We start from the raw sequence: 22487 nt of genomic DNA on the forward strand, positions 1-22487 counted from the left end.
CTGAAGGAGTCGACGGAGTCCACTGATGGATACATCTTGATATTTGTCTAGTCTAGTGTGTTCATTAGATGGTGAAATCCTCTTTCAGTGCCTCTGTGCCTGTTTTCTTAGGCAGTTAGCCTCTGGTATGCGCGCCATTAGCGTTAGCCACGCTTCTAGGCCTCTTTCCTTTTGGTCCTTGTGCAAGACTAGAAAGCAGGGATCTTTGATTAAACACCTGCTATCAGAAGAATAGACAGTCAGAAGTTTTAACTTTTACTTTTTAGTACTTAAGTACTAAATACTTTTTAGATACTTTTTTACTTTTACTCAAGTGTGTTTTTAGCCAGATACTCTGACTTTTACTTGAGTACGATTTTGAGACGGTACCCATTACTTTAACTTAAGTATAATTTCTGGGTACTTTTTACACCCCTGGATTAAGAAAAGGTTTGATGACGGTGTCCGACCACAGTCACCCACTGGTGCGCCCTGTGTCTCCCCCAGAGGTGACCCTGGAGCCCTGACCCTGTGTCTCCCCCAGAGGTGACCGTGGAGCCCTAACCCTGTGTCTCCCCCAGAGGTGACCGTGGAGCCCTAACCCTGTGTCTCCCCCAGAGGTGACCGTGGAGCCCTAACCCTAACCCTGTGTCTCCCCCAGAGGTGACCGTGGAGCCCTAACCCTGACCCTGTGTCTCCCCCAGAGGTGACCGTGGAGCCCCACAGGAAGCAGCTCCACGTCACGCTGGCGTACCACTTCCCCACCGACCACCTGTCCTCCCTGGAGAAGCTGGCCAAGGGCATCGAGGTCAAGCTGGGCTGCGACTGGCTGGCCGTCCTGTTCTCCCGGGACGTCCGCTTCGCTAACCATGAGGTAGTGTTGTTGTTTACTAACCACGAGGTAGTGTTGTTGTTTACTAACCATGAGGTAGTGTTGTTGTTTACTAAGCACGAGGTAGTGTTGTTGTTTACTAACCATGAGGTAGTGTTGTTGTTTACTAACCACGAGGTAGTGTTGTTGTTTACTAACCATGAGGTAGTGTTGTTGTTGTTTACTAACCACGAGGTAGTGTTGTTGTTTACTAACCATGAGGTAGTGTTGTTGTTTACTAACCACGAGGTAGTGTTGTTGTTTACTAACCATGAGGTAGTGTTGTTGTTGTTTACTAACCACGAGGTAGTGTTGTTGTTTACTAACCATGAGGTAGTGTTGTTGTTTACTAACCACGAGGTAGTGTTGTTGTTTACTAACCATGAGGTAGTGTTGTTGTTGTTTACTAACCACAAGGTAGTGTTGTTGTTGTTTACTAACCACGAGGTAGTGTTGTTGTTGTTTACTAACCACGAGGTAGTGTTGTTGTTGTTTACTAACCATGAGGTAGTGTTGTTGTTTACTAACCATGAGGTAGTGTTGTTGTTGTTTACTTACCATGAGGTAGTGTTGTTGTTGTTTACTAACCACGAGGTAGTGTTGTTGTTGTTTACTAACCACAAGGTAGTGTTGTTGTTGTTTACTAACCATGAGGTAGTGTTGTTGTTTACTAACCACGAGGTAGTGTTGTTGTTTACTAACCACGAGGTAGTGTTGTTGTTGTTTACTAACCACGAGGTAGTGTTGTTGTTTACTAACCATGAGGTAGTGTTGTTGTTTACTAACCATGAGGTAGTGTTGTTGTTTACTAACCATGAGGTAGTGTTGTTGTTGTTTACTAACCACGAGGTAGTGTTGTTGTTTACTAACCACAAGGTAGTGTTGTTGTTGTTTACTAACCACGAGGTAGTGTTGTTGTTGTTTACTAACCACGAGGTAGTGTTGTTGTTGTTTACTAACCACGAGGTAGTGTTGTTGTTGTTTACTTACCATGAGGTAGTGTTGTTGTTGTTTACTAACCACGAGGTAGTGTTGTTGTTGTTTACTAACCACGAGGTAGTGTTGTTGTTGTTTACTAACCACAAGGTAGTGTTGTTGTTTACTAACCACGAGGTAGTGTTGTTGTTGTTTACTAACCACGAGGTAGTGTTGTTGTTGTTTACTAACCACGAGGTAGTGTTGTTGTTTACTAACCACGAGGTAGTGTTGTTGTTGTTTACTAACCACGAGGTAGTGTTGTTGTTGTTTACTAACCACGAGGTAGTGTTGTTGTTTACTAACCACGAGGTAGTGTTGTTGTTGTTTACTAACCATGAGGTAGTGTTGTTGTTTACTAACCACGAGGTAGTGTTGTTGTTGTTTACTAACCACGAGGTAGTGTTGTTGTTGTTTACTAACCACGAGGTAGTGTTGTTGTTTACTAACCACGAGGTAGTGTTGTTGTTGTTTACTAACCACGAGGTAGTGTTGTTGTTGTTTACTAACCACGAGGTAGTGTTGTTGTTTACTAACCACGAGGTAGTGTTGTTGTTTACTAACCATGAGGTAGTGTTGTTGTTTACTAACCATGAGGTAGTGTTGTTGTTGTTTACTAACCACGAGGTAGTGTTGTTGTTGTTGTTTACTAACCACGAGGTAGTGTTGTTGTTGTTTACTAACCACGAGGTAGTGTTGTTGTTTACTAACCACGAGGTAGTGTTGTTGTTTACTAACCACGAGGTAGTGTTGTTGTTTACTAACCATGAGGTAGTGTTGTTGTTTACTAACCACGAGGTAGTGTTGTTGTTTACTAACCACGAGGTAGTGTTTACTAACCACGAGGTAGTGTTGTTGTTTACTAACCACGAGGTAGTGTTGTTGTTTACTGTACTAACCATGAGGTAGTGTTGTTGTTTACTGTACTAACCATGAGGTAGTGTTGTTGTTTACTGTACTAACCATGAGGTAGTGTTGTTGTTTACTGTACTAACCATGAGGTAGTGTTGTTGTTTACTGTACTAACCATGAGGTAGTGTTGTTGTTTACTGTACTAACCATGAGGTAGTGTTGTTGTTTACTGTACTAACCATGAGGTAGTGTTGTTGTTTACTGTACTAACCTGGAATGTGGACTAACTGCACTGGAGATTAAGTTATATAGTTATGTAACGTGAAATATGTCAAAAAGAGACTAAATCGAAGCTCCTTTATTGTGTAAAAACACACAAGTGGTGTGATCTCTCCCTGATGTGTTCCTACACTGGGCCACGTCATGTGATCTCTCCCTGATGAGTTCCTACACTGGGCCACGTCATGTGATCTCTCCCTGATGAGTTCCTACACTGGGCCACGTCATGTGATCTCTCCCTGATGAGTTCCTACACTGGGCCACGTCATGTGATCTCTCCCTGATGAGTTCCTACACTGGGCCACGTCATGTGATCTCTCCCTGATGAGTTCCTACACTGGGCCACGTCATGTGATCTCTCCCTGATGTGTTCCTACACTGGGCCACGTCATGTGATCTCTCCCTGATGAGTTCCTACACTGGGCCACGTCATGTGATCTCTCCCTGATGAGTTCCTACACTGGGCCACGTCATGTGATCTCTCCCTGATGAGTTCCTACACTGGGCCACGTCATGTGATCTCTCCCTGATGAGTTCCTACACTGGGCCACGTCATGTGATCTCTCCCTGATGAGTTCCTACACTGGGCCACGTCATGTGATCTCTCCCTGATGTGTTCCTACACTGGGCCACGTCATTCCACCGCAGTGTTTTTGTGTAAACTCCTTGTGGTACTGAACCCGCCCCCCTCTCCCCCCCTCTCTCCCCCCCAGAGCCTGCGTGTGATGTACCCCTACTGACCCCCGCCCCCCCCTCCCCCCCCTCTCTCCTCCCCAGAGCCTGCGCGTGATGTACCCCTACTGACCCCCGCCCCCCCCTCCCCCCCCCTCTCCCCCCCCCAGAGCCTGCGCGTGATGTACAGTTTCTACGTCAAATGTATATACTCCCTTTTCTCGACTCCCTCTGTATCACAAACGGTACTGTATTTGTAAATCTGGTATGTCATAAATGTATAGATGTAGCAGTACTGTCTATCTGTATGTCATGTATGTCATATATGTCTATATGAATTGAAAATGGGGGACCCTGATGTAAACAAGATGAAAGTCTTTCTCAGGTCTGCATCCTCTAACAATTGTATGTATTGAGCTGTACTGTACTGTACCCATTCTGCAATCTGTTAATAAACTTTTCAATCAATCAATCAATCAATCATGTACCCCTACTGACCCCCGCCCCCCCTCTCCCCCTCTCCCCCCCCCCCCCCAGAACCTGCGTGTGATGTACCCCTACGCGCCGCAGAACGAGGACGAGATGGAGCTGGTCCCCGGAGACGTGGTCTTCATGTGCCCCGCGGACCAGGGCAGTGCCAGCGAGGGCTGGGCGTACGGCACGTCCCTGAACACCGGGCTGTCCGGCCTGCTGCCAGAGAACTACGTGAGCCGGGCCGACGAGGCCGACACCTGGGTCTTCCACGGGTAGGGAGAGAGAGAGAGAGAGAGAGAGAGAGAGAGAGAGAGAGAGAGAGAGAGAGAGAGAGAGAGAGAGAGAGAGAGAGACAGAGAGAGACAGAGAGAGACAGAGAGAGAGAGAGAGGGTCTCTCTACCCGGGTCTCAAACACACCAGTGATGGACGACCACCTCGCAGCCAGTCAGAGACTCTCCTTCACGCTCCACCTTTAAATCCTGACTCAAAACCTACCACCCCCCCCCCTCCCCTTTCTCTCCCTCTCCTGCCCCCCCCCCCTCCCCTTTCTCTCCCTCTCCTGCCCCCCCCCCCCCCTTTCTCTCCCTCTCCTGCCCCCCCCCCCCCCCCCCCCTCCCCTGACTGTTAACCTACTGGACTCTGTATCTGTATCTTGTTACCCGTTGGTTTTATTTTCTGCGTCTTCATACTGTTGCTTATTCCCTGTGGTTTTATGTTTCTCTGTTCATTTATGTTGCTTATTGTCAGCGTCTTTAAAAAAAAATGTATTATTATTATTATTAACTCAATCAGCGCCAGAGGTCGCTGTGGGCCGTGTGGTAAGAAGGTCGTTTTTCTATGCTTCGATCGTCAAGTTCAAGTTCAAGTTCTTTAATAGTTGTCATACAGAAGTACAGAATACTTTCATACAAAATGCTTCTTACTGTTACGCTCCAGAGACTGTGCTAGACAAGATAGTATCAAATAACATAATAACATAATATAGCATGAATTTAGAAGAAGAAAAATTAGGTCACAGTGTTCGGTATAGACATATGTACAATGTTCTGAGTTACCATATAATATACAATACACAATACTATGCAGTGTACTAATGTACAGTACTATCTAGTGCAAAGCAGAAATGGGATGAGGTACAATTTTAGGTACAATTTACAGTAAGGTGTACGAGTTGTAGTGCAATCCTTCATCCATAAATATAAAGTGTGGGGAGTGGGTGCTACAGTGTGTTTGTTTAAAGTGGGTGTGTGCTATAAGTGTGTGGAGTGGGTGCTACAGTGTGTTTGTTTAAAGTGAGTGTGTGCGTGTGGATGTGTGTGCTATGTGCGTTTGGTGGTTGTTGTTGTGTAGTGTTCATTGTTCGTTTAGCAGCCTGATGGCCTGGGGATAGAAGCTTCTTCTGAGTCTTTCTGTGCTCGCCTTGAGACTCCGGTATCGCTTGCCTGACCGCAGCAGTTCAAAGAGGCAGTTGTTCGGGTGACTGGAGTCTTTAATGATTCTCTTAGCCTTGCCCTTGCAACGCTTGTAGTAAATGTTCTGGAGGGTGGGGAGCCCCCCTCCAATTGTGCGTTCGGCTGAACGTGTCACTCTTTGTAGTCTGCTTCGGTCTTGTGCAGTGCTATTCCCAAACCAGGAGGTGATGTTGCCGGTCAAGATGCTCTCTATTGTACATGAGTAGAAGTTCTTAAGGATCTTCTGGCTGACTTGGAACTTCCTTAGGCGCCTGAGGAAGTAGAGGCGTTGCCGTGCCTTCTTCACAACACTGTCAATGTGTGTGGTCCATGTCAAGTCCTCGGATATGTAGGCTCCGAGGTACTTAAAGCTGTTGACTCTCTCAACCGGTGCCCCGTCGATGCTGAGGGGGCTGTAGTCCTTGACCCCCGACCTCCTGAAGTCCACAATAATCTCCTTTGTTTTGCTGACGTTCAGGGAGAGGCTGTTTTCCTGGCACCATCCCGCCAGGACCTTGACCTCTTCCAGGTAGGCCCTCTCGTCGTTGGCAGAGATCAGGCCCACCACCACTGTGTCGTCAGCAAATTTGATGATTGTATTGCTACTCCGCTGAGCCACACAGTCGTGTGTGTACAGGGAGTAGAGGAGGGGACTCAGAACACAGCCCTGGGGGGCCCCTATGTTGAGGGTGATGGATGAGGAGGTGCAGTTGCCTGCTCTCACCACCTGGGGTCTGCCAGTCAGGAAGTCCAAGACCCACTGGCAGAGGTCATAGCCCAAGCCCAGGTCCCTGAGCTTGGCTATGAGTATGGAGGGGACTATGGTATTGAATGCCGAGCTGTAGTCGATGAATAGCATTCTCACATAGTTCCCCTGCCTCTTGTCCAGGTGTGATGCTGCTGTGTGCAGCACATGGGATATGGCGTCCTCCGTGGACCTGTTGGGGCGGTATGCAAATTGCACCAACGGAATACGTTACACACACACATTACACACATACGTTCGGATCGCGGGGAAGGGATTCTTAGATCAACGCAAGATTGATTCCATATAGCCCTTACCTTGACTAGGATGAGCTCCAAAAAGAATATTCCAATTATCTGATCGCCATTCCAAGTATTGATGTCGATCGTGTTGCCAACATAATCCACCAAAGAACACGACCCGGGAGCTTGATTCTCCTCAATCCATGTGTTATAAACGCTTGTCCTGCCCGACAAGGAAAACCCGGACCGGACTCTTTAGATCGACGCACGGCCCAAGCCGGAGAGTTTCCAAGGATGTGCAATAACGGCCACAAGGTGGCAGGCGGCGGTATTGGACGTTTGCGATCTCAGACTCATTCCCAATGATAACAACACAGTCTCCCTCAATGGATTATGAATGGGAATATCGAATAAAAGAAATAACGATAGAAAATCCGACTTTTCTCGGGTTTGGCGCTCAACCGCGTGGCGTCCAATGAGTTAAGCGGAAAGCTCTCGATTCGGACAAAGGACAGTCAAGTCGAGTCAAAATGTATTTGTTTAGCTCAGTACCACCACCCCGCGGCGGGACACCATCTGACCCCTGACCCCTGACCCTCCATGAAGAGGACGGATGATAGAAGCACAGTGTTTCATAAATGGTGTATTTAGTAGTTAGTTTATTCAGTCATCATCTCACACAATACAATATGCACCATCATTTAACAATATTTGATTTTACAGTGACTGAAAAGGTACAGACTGAAGCATAATGCTTATACATGCCTGTCCTATATTAAATTAAGACTCCAAAACAGTGCGGTCAGGTGGCGTAGCGGAGATTGCGTTCATCACCAACCCCGGAGCGGCTGGATTTGCCTGTTCGAGTCCAGCTCACAGCTCCCGGCGTTGTCACCAGCTTGGCTGGCCGTTCACACTAATACAATTGGCTGTATTAGAGGGTGGGAGAAGCTGGCGGGGTGGGTCCGGGTCGTTGTAAACAGCGACTCCTACAGTTCGGTCGGGGCGCCTGCTCAGCGCGGATAGGATTTAAGGGGGGTAGTGTGATCCTTCCACACGCTACGCCCTCTCAGTGAGAATCCGCGCTGCCAGGTGAAAAGAAGCGGTTGATTGGCTGGACGTGTGTCGGAGGAAGCACGTGGTAGCCTCCACTCTCCCAGACCGACTGTGGGGGGTAAGTGCGCAGCGACCAGGAAGGGGATTGGGAATTGGCATAACGACTAACATTGGGATTGGAGAAAAACAGAGGAAAAAGGAGGGGGGAAAAAGATAATAAAAAAAAAAAAAAAACTCCAAAACAGTATTCTAAAAGAAAATAGCAAAAAAAAAACAGTATTATTCACCCTTGTAGTTTTCAAAAATAGCTTTACAAACCATTTTCTTAAAAACCAAAAGCAAATGACTCATTATTAACTGTGTATCAGCATTGTTCCACAAGTTAACCCCAATAATAGAAATACACCTCATTTTAATCCCTTTCTTAGCTTTTTGAACAGTACATTTACAAATATCTCTCAAATCATATTTTCTTTCATGTATTGAAAAAAACCTTTGCACCCCGTCCGGGAGTAACTTTGCTTTAGCTCTGTACATTATTTGCATAGTTTTATAATAAACCAAATCATAAAATTTCACAACATGAGACTTTATATACAATGGATTTACATACATAGCAGCTTTTATCCAAAGCGCTTCACACACCGACGGCCGAGGCGACCGTGCGAGGTGCCGACCTGCACATCGAGAGCAGTGAGGGGTTAAGTGTCTTGCTCAAGGACAAGAACCGGGAACCTCCGGATTACCAGACGACTGCTCTACCTCCCGAGCCACTGTGGCTCCTATCAGTGGATTGAGTTTAGCTGACTTCTCAAACCATTACACAAGTACCTGCTAGCTGCTAGCAGAGTTAACCCTAACCCTAACCCATTACACAAGTACCTGCTAGTTGCTAGCGGAGTTAACCCTAACCCTAACCCATTACACAAGTACCTGCTAGCTGCTAGCGGAGTTAACCCTAACCCTAACCCATTACACAAGTACCTGCTAGCTGCTAGCGGAGTTAACCCTAACCCTAACCCATTACACAAGTACCTACTAGCTGCTAGCGGAGGTAACCCTAACCCTAACCCATTACACAAGTACCTGCTAACTGCTAGCGGAGGTCGTGCTGATTTTCATACCAGCACTCATGTCCCTCTGCGTGTTCTTTTGTTGTTGTTGCTCTATTCTATTTGAATCTTTCTAAAATGTTCTTATAATAATAATAATAATGGCTTGGATTTATATAGCGCTCTTCTCTGACTCAGAGCGCTTCACAGAGTCCATTATTCGTTCATACACAGTCATACCGGTGGTGGTAAGCTACAATTGCAGCCAGAGCTGCCCTGAGGCAGACTCACGGAAGCGTGGCGAATAATCATCGCCTACGGCCCCTCCGACCAGCACCAACATTCATTCACATGCATACACATTCATACGAGGCAAGTAGGTTAAGTGTCTTGCCCAAGGACACAACGGCGATGGGATGGACATGGGCTTGAGCGGGATTCGAACCACCAACCCTTCGATCATTGGACGACCCGCTCTACCCCTGAGCCAAAGCCGCCCCTTATGTACCTTAGTTGCTATTGCATGTATATTTGTTGTTTCATTCTCCACCCATCGATCATCCACAGCAACACTATATTATCACCGACATCCAAGTTGGGGGATCCCCCCTTTGAACGGCCCCTCTGAGGTTTCTCTCCTCCACCTCGCCTGTGGTGCTTTTTTCCTATCCCTAGGTTTTTTAGTGAGATTTTCCTTACCTTCTTTGGGGAATGTCTGGGAGTGTCGCATATTTGGATTTCATGGTGGGTTTTGTTCTTGATTTATTGTGATGTTTCTTCTTGACTTGTTTAAAGAAGACTCGTACAGCCCATGGGGGCATTGCCTTGCGATTTCGGGGCTTTACAAATAAATTTGATTTGATTTGATGATATCAAAGTCATATTCTGCTACATTCATTTTGTCTTCCTGTTCTCCACAGATCGCACTCGTTCTTCAGCTGCGGCCCCTCTGAGAAGACGAGCCGGGACCGAGGGATGTTCGACGGGCTTCTGGACAGCCGTCGCCTCGACAACACAAGTCCTGGGGACACGCCCACTCTCAGCCTCATCTGCCACCCCATGCAGGTAGTCAGACACGCCCACTCTCACTCTCACCTGCCACCCCATGCAGGTAGTCAGACACACCCACTCTCACTCTCACCTGCCACCCCATGCAGGTAGTCAGACACGCCCACTCTCACTCTCACCTGCCACACCATGCAGGTAGTCAGACACGCCCACTCTCACTCTCACTTGACACCCCATGCAGGTAACGTTTGGGGTTCTGTTCTCCTCAGGGAGCAAAGCCCTAGCGTTACCTGATGGCAATTGACCTTAGTTGGTTGTTATAGCGCCACCATCTGGCCAAATGGCACCATATTTGAAACTGCACTCCCTTGAGTAGTTCTATGTATTCTTGTTAAAGCTCCTTGCCACGGAGAATACGTTTGTTCTCTTTCGTGCCGCTTTGGTCACCGTGTCGTTGCTTATCGTTTGTATGACGTTACGGTGCGCTGCTGTAACACCGTCGCCCGACGTGTTTCTTTGTTATGTGTTCTGGAGACGGCGTGTTCTCCCCTTTGCTTTCCCCATTTTGTTATACAGTCCAGTGTGTGTGTTATGCAACAGCGTGTTTTTGGAGACTTGAATTCTCCCCTTTTCTTTCCCTTTTTTGGAGACAAAGGATTCTCCCCTTTTCTTTTGCACGCCTTGCACATTTTTACAATAAAAGAATATCCTTTGTTTGAGCATCAACACCTGCCTCTCGTCTATCCGTTGTGCACCTGGGTCCGATTCTCTGGTTGCTCTGATCCCGACCAGGTGCTGAGGCTCAGCGGGGGTCTCTCTCGGCAGCCCAGGCGGACGCTGTTCGTCTGTCGTCACGGCGAGAGGATGGACGTGGTCTTTGGCAAACACTGGCTGTCCCTCTGCTCCGACGGTCAAGGTAAGACAACCAACTAGGGCTGACCCCAACCAGTCGACTAGCCGATCGAAAAGGGCCGTAGTGGACTGTAGCCAACCTCTTAGTCGAATGGAACAAACACTAGACTAGACAAACATCAAGATGTATCCATCAGTGGACCAATTGCATGCTTTCGCAGAGGACAAGAAGCCTTCAGTCGACTCCTTCAGACAGTAACACATTAACTGCCACGCTTCTATCCATCAATGTTTGATCAGTGCCACCAGTCTAAGTCTATGGAGATGTTTACCTTCTTTGCAGGGCTATAACTTTTTTAATTGTATTGCTAAATTGACATTACTATGGCCCATTCAACATCGATTATCTATCGTTCAGGATGTAGGAACGTTTTACTTTTTCATTCACATTCATACAAAAATACCGTCTAGAATATAAATATGTTTTTATCGTTTTCTGCAGTAATTCCTAGAACGTGAGATATAGGCATAAATGCATTATATTGGACTTCCTGACTGGCAGACCCCAGGTGGTGAGAGCAGGCAACTGCACCTCCTCATCCATCACCCTCAACATAGGGGCCCCCCAGGGCTGTGTTCTGAGTCCCCTCCTCTACTCCCTGTACACACACGACTGTGTGGCTCAGCGGAGTAGCAATACAATCATCAAATTTGCTGACGACACAGTGGTGGTGGGCCTGATCTCTGCCAACGACGAGAGGGCCTACCTGGAAGAGGTCAAGGTCCTGGCGGGATGGTGCCAGGAAAACAGCCTCTCCCTGAACGTCAGCAAAACAAAGGAGATGATTGTGGACTTCAGGAGGTCGGGGGTCAAGGACTACAGCCCCCTCAGCATCGACGGGGCACCAGTTGAGAGAGTCAACAGCTTTAAGTACCTCGGAGCCTACATATCCGAGGACTTGACATGGACCACACACATTGACAGTGTTGTGAAGAAGGCACGACAACGCCACTACTTCCTCAGGCGCCTAAGGAAGTTCCAAGTCAGTCAGAAGATCCTTAAGAACTTCTACTCATGTACAATAGAGAGCATCTTGACCGGCAACATCACCTCCTGGTTTGGGAATAGCACTGCACAAGACCGAAGCAGACTACAAAGAGTGACACGTTCAGCCGAACGCACAATTGGAGGGGGGCTCCCCACCCTCCAGAACATTTACAACAAGCGTTGCAAGGGCAAGGCTAAGAGAATCATTAAAGACTCCAGTCACCCGAACAACTGCCTCTTTGAACTGCTGCGGTCAGGCAAGCGATACCGGAGTCTCAAGGCGAGCACAGAAAGACTCAGAAGAAGCTTCTATCCCCAGGCCATCAGGCTGCTAAACGAACAATGAACACAACAACAACCACCAAACGCACATAGCACACACATCCACACGCACACACTCACTTTAAACAAACACACTGTAGCACCCACTCCACACACTTTATAGCACACACCCACTTTAAACAAACACACTGTAGCACCCACTCCCCACACTTTATATTTATTGATGAAGGATTGCACTACAACTCGTACACCTTACTGTAAATTGTACCTAAATTGTACCTCATCCCATTTCTGCTTTGCACTATATAGTACTGTACATTAGTACACTGCATAGTATTGTATATTATATGGTAACTCAGAACATTGTACATATGTCTATACCGAACACTGTGTCCTCATTTTCTTCTTCTAAATTACATGCTATACTATGTTATTTGATACTATCTTGTCTAGCACAGTCTCTGGAGCGTAACAGTAAGAAGCATTTTGTATGAAAGTATTCTGTACTTCTGTATGACAACTATTAAAGAAACTTGAAACTTGAAACTATATAGATTATCAAATGCCGTTTGATACCGATCCAAGCTATATTAAAAATGTCAACTGTACATGGTCCTAGACGTTATGACTTATCATGCACGGGTGAACGGGGGGGGGGGGGGGGGCGTTTATAATTCCGTGATCGTGGTTAAATGCTTCATGTAGTATGGGTGATATATAGATCAGAGCAGTTTGCATCGATAATGATAAACAAAAAGGCTGAAGGTCACGTCAGTCTCCTCGTACCGTTGGGCGATGATACTGGAGCAAACAGATCCCAGTTATTTGATGGGGATCGAGGCGATCCATTTCCGGTTTGTATAATACTAATACACGCCCAAATCATGTGGATTATTGAGTTATGGCAGCGATCCATATCCACGGTGTGTGGCTAGAGTCCTGGGATGATATGCGAGTGGCCGGACGCATTAAAGGAGACACACCGATATGCAACAGGCATATCCGGTTTGGCAACTCACCGATCATCCACCAGGTGGCAGTGTTGAAGCGTTGCAGAGTTGTGCTGAGTCCCACAGCATCATACAAGGCTCCGTGAGTGAAATATGAATACCATGGCGAAAATATTAAATATGATCAAAATAACGTTGTACGCCGTGATCTGGCAGAATTCGCATGAACTTGAAACCCGTTGTACGACGTGAAAGTAGACTATCCAAATCCTTAGTCGGGGACAGCCCTACAACCAACACGCCTCAAACACTAGCTGTCTCTCTGCTCTGACAGTAAGACAGTCAACACGCGTCAAACACTAGCTGTCTCTCTGCTCTGACAGTAAAGGTAAGACAGTCAACACGCCTCAAACACTAGCTGTCTCTCTGCTCTGACAGTAAGACAGTCAACACGCCTCAAACACTATCTGTCTCTCTGCTCTGACAGTAAAGGTAAGACAGTCAACACGCCTCAAACACTAGCTGTCTCTCTGCTCTGACAGTAAGACAGTCAACACGCCTCATGGCCTAATAAGCCGATCAGATCTGGAGACGACTATTTAATGTTCTCCCTCGATGCACCTGCCGATGCAAGAGGCTCGGTATGAGCACCACATCCTACATCGATACCAGAGTCGGTTGACCTATGGATCACTGTATTCACTTCTTTTTATTTCTATTTCTTTTTGGAAAATGTTTGTCTGCTCGTCATTTTGTTTTGACGTTTGTCATCCTTGGTATTCCGCTCTGTGTCCCTATTGGATAACTTTCAAGTGCATCTCATTTGTAATTTGTTGGTTGTGCTGAAAATTCATTCAAAATAAAGATCTGGAGACGACATCTTAACTGCTAAGTTCAGGGTAACCAGGGAAATAGCAGAACTGTATTGCAGCTCTATGCAGCCTGGAGCGTGTGTTTACGTGAGACCACTGAAGCCCCTTACATCTGTATTATATCTGGTATCCCACAGGTAGATATGTGTTTACGTGAGACCACTGAAGCCCCTTACATCTGTACTATATCTGGTATCCCACAGGTAGATATGTGTTTACGTGAGACCACTGAAGCCCCTTACATCTGTACTATATCTGGTACCCCACAGGTAGATATGTCCGTTCCAACCTCAACATGCCCCCCAGCCTGCCCCTGTGGGGGGGGGGGCAGAGGGACTACGACATGGACGCTCCCATCACCGTGTTCGGCTCCACGCAGGCGCGACTAGTGGGTGAGTCGCCGATCCGGAGCAAAGAGCCCATCCCTTGATGTTATGATCTAAACTCAAAGAGCCCATCCCTTGATGTTGTGATCTAAACTCAAAGAGCCCATCCCTTGATGTTGTGATCTAAACTCAAAGAGCCCATCCCTTGATGTTGTGATCTAAACTCAAAGAGCCCATCCCTTGATGTTGTGATCTAAACTCAAAGAGCCCATCCCTTGATGTTGTGATCTAAACTCAAAGAGCCCATCCCTTGATGTTGTGATCTAAACTCAAAGAGCCCATCCCTTGATGTTGTGATCTAAACTCAAAGAGCCCATCCCTTGATGTTGTGATCTAAACTCAAAGAGCCCATCCCTTGATGTTGTGATCTAAACTCAAAGAGCCCATCCCTTGATGTTGTGATCTAAACTCAAAGAGCCCATCCCTTGATGTTGTGATCTAAACTCAAAGAGCCCATCCCTTGATGTTGTGATCTAAACTCAAAGAGCCCATCCCTTGATGTTGTGATCTAAACTCAAAGAGCCCATCCCTTGATGTTGTGATCTAAACTCAAAGAGCCCATCCCTTGATGTTGTGATCTAAACTCAAAGAGCCCATCCCTTGATGTTGTGATCTAAACTCAAAGAGCCCATCCCTTGATGTTGTGATCTAAACTCAAAGAGCCCATCCCTTGATGTTGTGATCTAAACTCAAAGAGCCCATCCCTTGATGTTGTGATCTAAACTCAAAGAGCCCATCCCTTGATGTTGTGATCTAAACTCAAAGAGCCCATCCCTTGATGTTGTGATCTAAACTCAAAGAGCCCATCCCTTGATGTTGTGATCTAAACTCAAAGAGCCCATCCCTTGATGTTGTGATCTAAACTCAAAGAGCCCATCCCTTGATGTTGTGATCTAAACTCAAAGAGCCCATCCCTTGATGTTGTGATCTAAACTCAAAGAGCCCATCCCTTGATGTTGTGATCTAAACTCAAAGAGCCCATCCCTTGTGTGGAGGAATGTGTGAGTGAATGTGTAAAATGTGAGGAACAAATTGTAAAGCGCTTTGGATAAAAGAGTTATATAAATGGACCATTTACCATTTACACGTGGATGTAATAATCAAAGTGTGTGTGTGTGTGGTGTGCGTGCCTGTGTGTGGTGCGTGCCTGTGTGTGTGTGTGTGGTGTGCGTGCCTGTGTGTGGTGTGTGTGTGTGTGTGTGTGTGTGTGTGTGTGTGTGTGTGTGTCTTGCAGGGGAAGCTCTACTAGAGAGCAACACGGTGATAGACCTGGTCTACTGCTCTCCCTCACTGCGATGTGTCCAGACGGCTCAGAACATCCTCAGAGGTAATGAAAGGGTTAACCTTCTATAGTGTGGTAGTGAAAGGGTTAACCCTCTGTTGTGTGGTAGTGAAAGGGTTAACCTTCTGTAGTGTGGTAGTGAAAGGTTAACCCTCTGTAGTGTGGTAGTGAAAGGGTTAACCTTCTGCAGTGTGGTAGTGAAAGGGTTAACGATAGGTTATGTAGATAACCTAGTTATATTAGTATTGGCTAAGCGTCCCGCTCTGAGCCTTACGAGATACTCTATATCGCCTGTGATACCTAATGTATCTCCCACGAACAAAAACACATGCACCCCACCTGTATGGGGCCCCGCCCCTTATGGTGGTACCACCCATATAATCATGACTCTGGTCATGAAACACCCTTCCTCGCCAAAAACCCGTCCCAGGAAAAGATCCCTCAAGAGGGAACTCAGGGCGCGCAGAGCGGGACGCTTAGCCAATACTAATATAACTAGGTTATCTACATAACCTATCGTTATATTTCGTATATAGCATCGCGTCCCGCTCTGAGCCTTACGAGATAATGGGGAAGAGCGGGCGCGAGACCCGACAGATGTACCCCCTGAGGACCCGTAAGCCCACATCAAGGGGTGCGGGGAGCCCTGTCACCCCATCCTTCCTAACGAAGGGGGGGCGCAGTCAACTCCACCTGAATGCGAACAAGAGGGAGCCAGAACCCCTTGAACACACCGTACAGGCGGAACCACGTGTGACTCAACACACTGCGGCCCATACCCATACACTCCTGCTACCCGACCAAAGGACGGGAAGCAGGAAAGGCCACAGACCCCAGAACCGCCTGGGAGACAGAACCCCCGGTCATGTCCATGAGGTAAAACCTTACAAAGGGGCCCGGTGAGGACCATGAAGCTGCAGCACAGATGTCCTCCACCGAGGCCCCACCCAGGAGAGCGGCAGAGGCAGCCACCCCACGAGTGGAGTGCGCCCTGACGCCCCCAGGGGGATCCTGCCCAGCCAACGTGTAGCAGAGGGCAATACCCTCGCACAACCAATGGGACAGGCGCTGCTTCGACAGTGCCTTACCAGCACGAGCCCCACCGTAACAGACAAAAAGCTGGTCGGTAACCCTGAAGTCCTGAGTACGGCTGAGGTAAAACCCCAAAGCACGGACTGGACATGACAGGTGAAGGCCCGCATCTAACTCACTAGTGTGAGGAGGAGGACGAAAAGCCTGAACCACAATATCCCGGGAGCGGAAGGAACTCCGGATATTCTTAGGCACGAAAGCAGGATTAGGTCGCAGAGTGGCACCGCAATCGGTCCGAAAAGACAGGCACTCTGGACGTACCGAGAGAGCACAGAGCTCACCCACGCGTTTAGCAGAAGTGACAGCCAGTAGGAACGCGGTCTTGAAAGACAGCCGTCCCAACGGCGCCTGCTCGAGCGGCTCAAACGGGGCCAAGGACAACCGACCGAGGACCAATTGAAGATCCCAAGTCGGAGCCAAGGAGCGTTGCACCGGCTTAACGCGTCGAGCGCCAAGCAGGAAACGCTTCACAAGAGGGTGGCTGAACAAGACATCCCCCTCAAATCCCTCATGATAGGAGGATATAGCTGCTGCATATACCCTCACTGTCGAAGCCGACAGACTATCAAGGAGAGACTGGAGATAACCCAGAACAGCATCCAGGGGGCAGGAGACTGGGTCCCAGCCCCCCCCCTTACACCATTCTTGGAACGCACGCCACCTGCCCGCGTAAACCGCGACAGTGGAGGGAGCATGCGCACACCGGATGGTATCAACCACTGCGGGATCCATCCTCTCCAGACTCACCCTCCCACCAGCCACACCACCAGGCGTTGACCCAACACCGGAGGCTGGACAAGCACTCCGTTGTGCTGCGAGAGGGCCGTCGCTGACCACGGAATGACCCAAGGAGGAGCGACCAGAAGCTGGATTAAGACCGGGAACCACACTGACGTGCCCCGGTCCGGCGCGACCAGGATCACCGTCCTGCGCTCCCTCCGTATCCGCTCCAACAGCTGACTCAACAGCTGTACAGGAGGGAAGGCGTACAGAAGACCGGGCGGCCACGGAAAGGTCGAGAAGGCATCCACCCCCAAGGGGGGATGATCCGCTCGACTGAGCGAGAACCACAAGGGGCACTTGTGAGAACGTCGGCACGCAAACAGATCTACCGAGGCCTCCCCGAACCGATCCCAGATCTGTCTGACTATGTCGGGGCGGAGTTCCCACTCGTCGCGACGAGGACCGCCCCGAGACATTATATCCGCCGCCACATTTTCCGTACCAGGAACGTGGAGCGCCCGCAGACTGCGCAGCCTGCGGGATGCCCATAGCAACAGTTCGCGCGCCACCCGGAGCAGGCGGGCGGAACGAGTCCCACCCTGCCTGTTGATATACGCCGCCGCCGTCACATTGTCCGTCCTGATCAAAACATGCTTGCCTACCACCAGGTGGCCGAGCCGTTTGAGGACCAGGAGGACCGCCTTCAACTCCAACACATTGATATGCAGGACAGCTGGGTCGGCATGACCCGTCCAGCTGCCCCCCACTGCGTGGGTCCGAAACGCCCCTCCCCAACCTGTGAGAGAGGCGTCGGTGAAAACCGTGACGTGGGAGCCTCTGCTGCCCATGGGGACCCCAGCGGAGAGGATACCCAGCCTCCCCCAGTGGGCGAGATCCCCCCATATCGACAAAGGAACCGTCAACCGTCTCCCTTTGCCCCACACCGGATCTATTCTCAAAGAGAGAAACCACCTCTGTATCCGCCTCATAAAGAGGAGGCCAAGAGGAACCACCGTGTGGGCTGCCGACATAAGGCCCAGCAGACGCATCACCTGCAGCGCCGTAACCGTCCCTCCCAGACGGAAACCCCCGAGCGCGTGACGGAGATCCCCCCGACGCTGCTCCGAGAGGGTCGCAAGCATGGGCTTCGACCTCAATGTCAAGCCCAAGTACTCCACCTGTTGACTGGGAAGAGGGGTACTCTTCTTCCAATTCACAGCAAAACCCAGGCTGGTGAGGAATTCCACCACCAGTCGAGTATGAGACCTGGCAACCTCCTCTGAACGGCTGAGGAGCAGAATGTCATCGAGATAGAACAGAACTCGTATCCCCCGACGACGTAAAGGCCCCAGAGCAGCCGCCACGCACTTGGTGAATGTGCGGGGAGCCAGAGAATAACCGAACGGCATTCTGTGGTACTCGTACGCTACGCCCTGAAACAGGAACCGTAGGAACTTCCTGTGAGGAGGGAAAATGGGTATGTGAAAATACGCATCCTTCAGGTCTATGGAGGTGAACCAGTCCCCCCTCCTGACAGCAAGCAGAAGGAGTCGGACGGTCAACATCCTGAATGGTCTCACTACAATCAACCGATTGAACATGGACAGATTCAGTATAGGTCTGACCCCCCCAGTTTTCTTGGGCACCAGAAAATAACGGGAGTAGACGCCTGACATTGCGTCCTCTCTCGGGACCACAACGACGGCCTGCTTCGCCAACAGAGATTGAATCTCGTCGGCCAGGGCTGTCACCGCGCCCGACCCTAACAATAGGGTCGGCACCAAACCTGAGAACGGAGGATGGGGCCGCGCAAACTGCAAAACCAGCCCCGCCTCTAACGTTCTCCTCATCCACCGATTCAAGGGACATTCCCGTCGCCATATGTGAATATAATCCCACAGCGCCCCCGCCGTCAACTGACGCTGGGCAGCAAGGAACAGCAGATAATTGGCCCGGTCCCCCCCGTCGTGCAAAGCACCCAAGGGGGGACCCCGACAGAAAGGGCCGGTTTGATACGGGAGGAGCGGTCATCAAACTTGTGGACACACACTCACCCCCTGAACACCCCTCCAGCACACGCTGAGGAGCCGTTCCGCAGCCAGACACGCAAGGCCTGAGGACCCCATGGGCTCCTACACGCCGAAGCCCTGCAGTGATATTGCTACCACTCAAATCACGCCAGCCTCTCCTTTGCAGACCACTGCCGGTTTGACGGGAGTGGGAGGCAACAGCGCGATACCCCGCCTGGCGAGGGCGAAGCCGGGGTAACCCCTGCTGAGCATTCAACAGAAGAGGCACCGAGTCCCCCTGCTGACCACTGAAGCTAGTGGCAGCTGCAACACCAGGTTCCACCCACCCACAACCTGCGGTGTAGGAACCACGCGACGACGGAACATTCTCACGGACAGACCCAGGCTCAGCCATCAACTGGGTGTCAGCCCCTGTCTCCATGAGAAGTGAAGAATGGGGCCGCATACGCTTCAAAGAAGGTTCGCGGCCCGCAGCCAAAGGAGAACGCTCAAAGCCCCGCTTCTGGGGATACCAGAGAGAGGACTGAACGGGGAGCGGGCTGCTCGCGGCAAAATGACGACGGGGTGGTTTACCAACCCCGAAATCACCCAAAATGGCCGATCCCTCGGCCGCCAAGACTGTCGGCCTTGCGAAACCCTGTCGATTCTCCAACCAGGGCACCACTGGCGGGGGAAACATGGCCGCCTGTCGAGGATCTCGCCACAGTCGTTGACGAGACCGTGCTCCCACCCCTGGCTGCACAGCGTGAGGCGGTGTAGGACCCGAATCAAAAACCGCCTGCGCCTCCACAGAACGCCCAAAAAGACTATCTGTGGAAAAAGGAGTCGTGAGGAGAGAAAACCTATCCTCTTCCCCAAGAGGAGACTGCTCCAACCAAAGATGCCTAACAACCAAAGTCGATAGCATCCGAATCCTCCCCGCAGTTATAGCTTGCGACTGAGTCAAGATCTCTATAACACCACAAACATGAATCACGTTCATAGTGTCGGTTGGACTCAAAGACCTACAACCCGACGCCATCTTGGATAGGAAAGTAGCCAGCTGAGCCACAACACTGGCCGCCGCTAAATGCCATCCTGCAGCAGTATACCACTCATTCGTCCATACTGCCACCCTCCGAGCCGACATGCTATCAAGCAACGGCCGGGCGGAACGTCGTTCATCCCCGCCTGGGCACAAAAAAGAAGCTACCTGGCTACTTAGCCAAGGTACCCCCGGGCTGCACCCCGTCGTCAGCCCCTTCACCCGCAAAAAAGGTAAATAGAGCTCAGCGAACCCCCCCACACCCACCACCGACTGACCTTCATCAATGAAGGTGGCAAGAGGAGGGAAAAGCGGAATCCCGCGGCGGGGATTATTAGACATTCCAGCGTCAACATCAGCGTTAGCAGAAGAAGCAGCAGTAGCATTAGCATTAGCAGTAGCAGTAGCATTAGCGTCAACAGCATGTTCCAGGATCGCCAAGACATCGCCCACTACAGTGGAACGATCGCCAAGCCGCCCCGGCCCTGGTGCCGAAACATACTCCACAGCACGACCAACACCGACATTGACGCCTACTGACACAGACCTCACCTTTGTACAAGCCGACCCGATAGCCAAACCTTGTACGCTGCCCCTCGGTCTGTCGCCGTCAGCCGAGGAACCACCAGCATAGGTCTGCGTCGTCGAAACAAGCTCCGGAGAATCCAGGGAAACACAATCCTCCGGTAAGCCCTCAACATTATTAATCTTCCTTAATCTTTTCATTCCGCTAGCTCGTATGGTGCATAGCATCCAGTACGCTGGGACGAAAATAGAGGAAGGGTGTTTCATGACCAGAGTCATGATTATATGGGTGGTACCACCATAAGGGGCGGGGCCCCATACAGGTGGGGTGCATGTGTTTTTGTTCGTGGGAGATACATTAGGTATCACAGGCGATATAGAGTATCTCGTAAGGCTCAGAGCGGGACGCGATGCTATATACGAAATATAACCTTCTGTAGTGTTGTAGTGAAAGGGTTAACCTTCTGTAGTGTTGTAGTGAAAGGTGTAACCTTCTGTAGTGTGGTAGTGAAAGGGTTAACCTTCTGTAGTGTGGTAGTGAAAGGGTTAACCTTCTGTAGTGTGGTAGTGCAAGGGTTAACCTTCTGTAGTGTGGTAGTGAAAGGTTTAACCTTCTGTAGTGTGGTAGTGAAAGGGTTAACATTATGTAGTGTGGTAGTGAACGGGTTAACCTTCTGTATTGTGGTAGTGAAAGGGTTAACCTTCTGTAGTGTGGTAGTGAAAGGGTTAACCTTCTGTAGTGTGGTAGTGAAAGGGTTAACCTTCTGTAGTGTGGTAGTGAAAGGGTTAACCTTCTGTAGTGTGGTAGTGAACGGGTTAACCTTCTGTAGTGTGGTAGTGAAATGGTTAACCTTCTGTAGTGTGGTAGTGAAAGGTTAACCCTCTGTAGTGTGGTAGTGAAAGGGTTAACCCTCTGTAGTGTTGTAGTGAAATGTTTAACCTTCTGTAGTGTGGTAGTGAAAGGGTTAACCTTCTGTAGTGTGGTAATAATAATAATAATAATAATAATAATAATAATAATAATAATAATAATAATAATAATAATAATAATAATAATAATAATAATAATAATAATAATAACAATAATAATAATAATAACTTCGTTTTATATAGTGCCTTTCAAAGGACCCAAGGTCGCTTTACATAAGGGGGGGGGGGATGACAAATTGACAAACATAGTGGACAAACACAACATATACATATAAAGTGAGAAAGTTAGGGGTTGAAGGCCAGGTTGAAGAGGTGGGTTTTGAGCAGTTTTTTAAACGAGTCGGGGCGGTGCGGAGCTCTGCGGGGAGGGAGTTCCAGAGGGTGGGAGCTGCCACACTGAAAGCTCTGTCCCCGAACGTCCGTAGTCTGCTTCGGGGGATGGAGAGCTGAGTGAAAGGTTAACCTTCTGTAGTGTGGTAGTGAAAGGGTTAAACAAATAAAAACCAGCAGCTCTCCCCAACCGGCTGCACTGTAAATCACTGTAAATCACTGTAAATCACTGTAAATCACTGTAAATCACAGGCTCCGCTGCGAACGCAAGGAAACTCCCTATTTATGTAGCATTTCCTGGAAGGAAGTTGACATTTTGAAATGGTTACTGAGCAGCGGGAGGCATCGTCTTCACGTTCCTACTTAGAGAACATGGTGGAAGGAAGCTACGATATGTTCCTCGAGAAGACAAATACACACTGAGCTGGGGTTAAATGTACTCTTATAAGTTATCCAGTCAAATACACTCTGAGCTGGTGTTAAATGTACTCTTATAAGTTATCC

At 49.1% G+C, this 22487-nt stretch overlaps 1 protein-coding gene across 1 annotated transcript in view; it reads left to right on the forward strand.

The window, feature by feature from the left end:
- The window catches only part of LOC311226672 (ubiquitin-associated and SH3 domain-containing protein B-like), a gene marked incomplete at both ends in the record, with an annotated part of 97455 nt that overhangs the window by 71847 nt on the left and 3121 nt on the right, over positions 1-22487 (forward strand). The window contains 6 exon segments of the mRNA XM_084312087.1: positions 684-853; positions 4166-4374; positions 9570-9714; positions 10450-10573; positions 13931-14053; positions 15282-15385. Of these exon segments, the coding sequence (XP_084168213.1) occupies positions 684-853; positions 4166-4374; positions 9570-9714; positions 10450-10573; positions 13931-14053; positions 15282-15385 (875 nt within the window).

The sequence above is a fragment of the Notolepis coatsorum genome, assembly GCF_963971535.1.
Source record: "Notolepis coatsorum genome assembly, chromosome: 1".
Lineage (NCBI taxonomy): Eukaryota > Metazoa > Chordata > Actinopteri > Aulopiformes > Paralepididae > Notolepis > Notolepis coatsorum.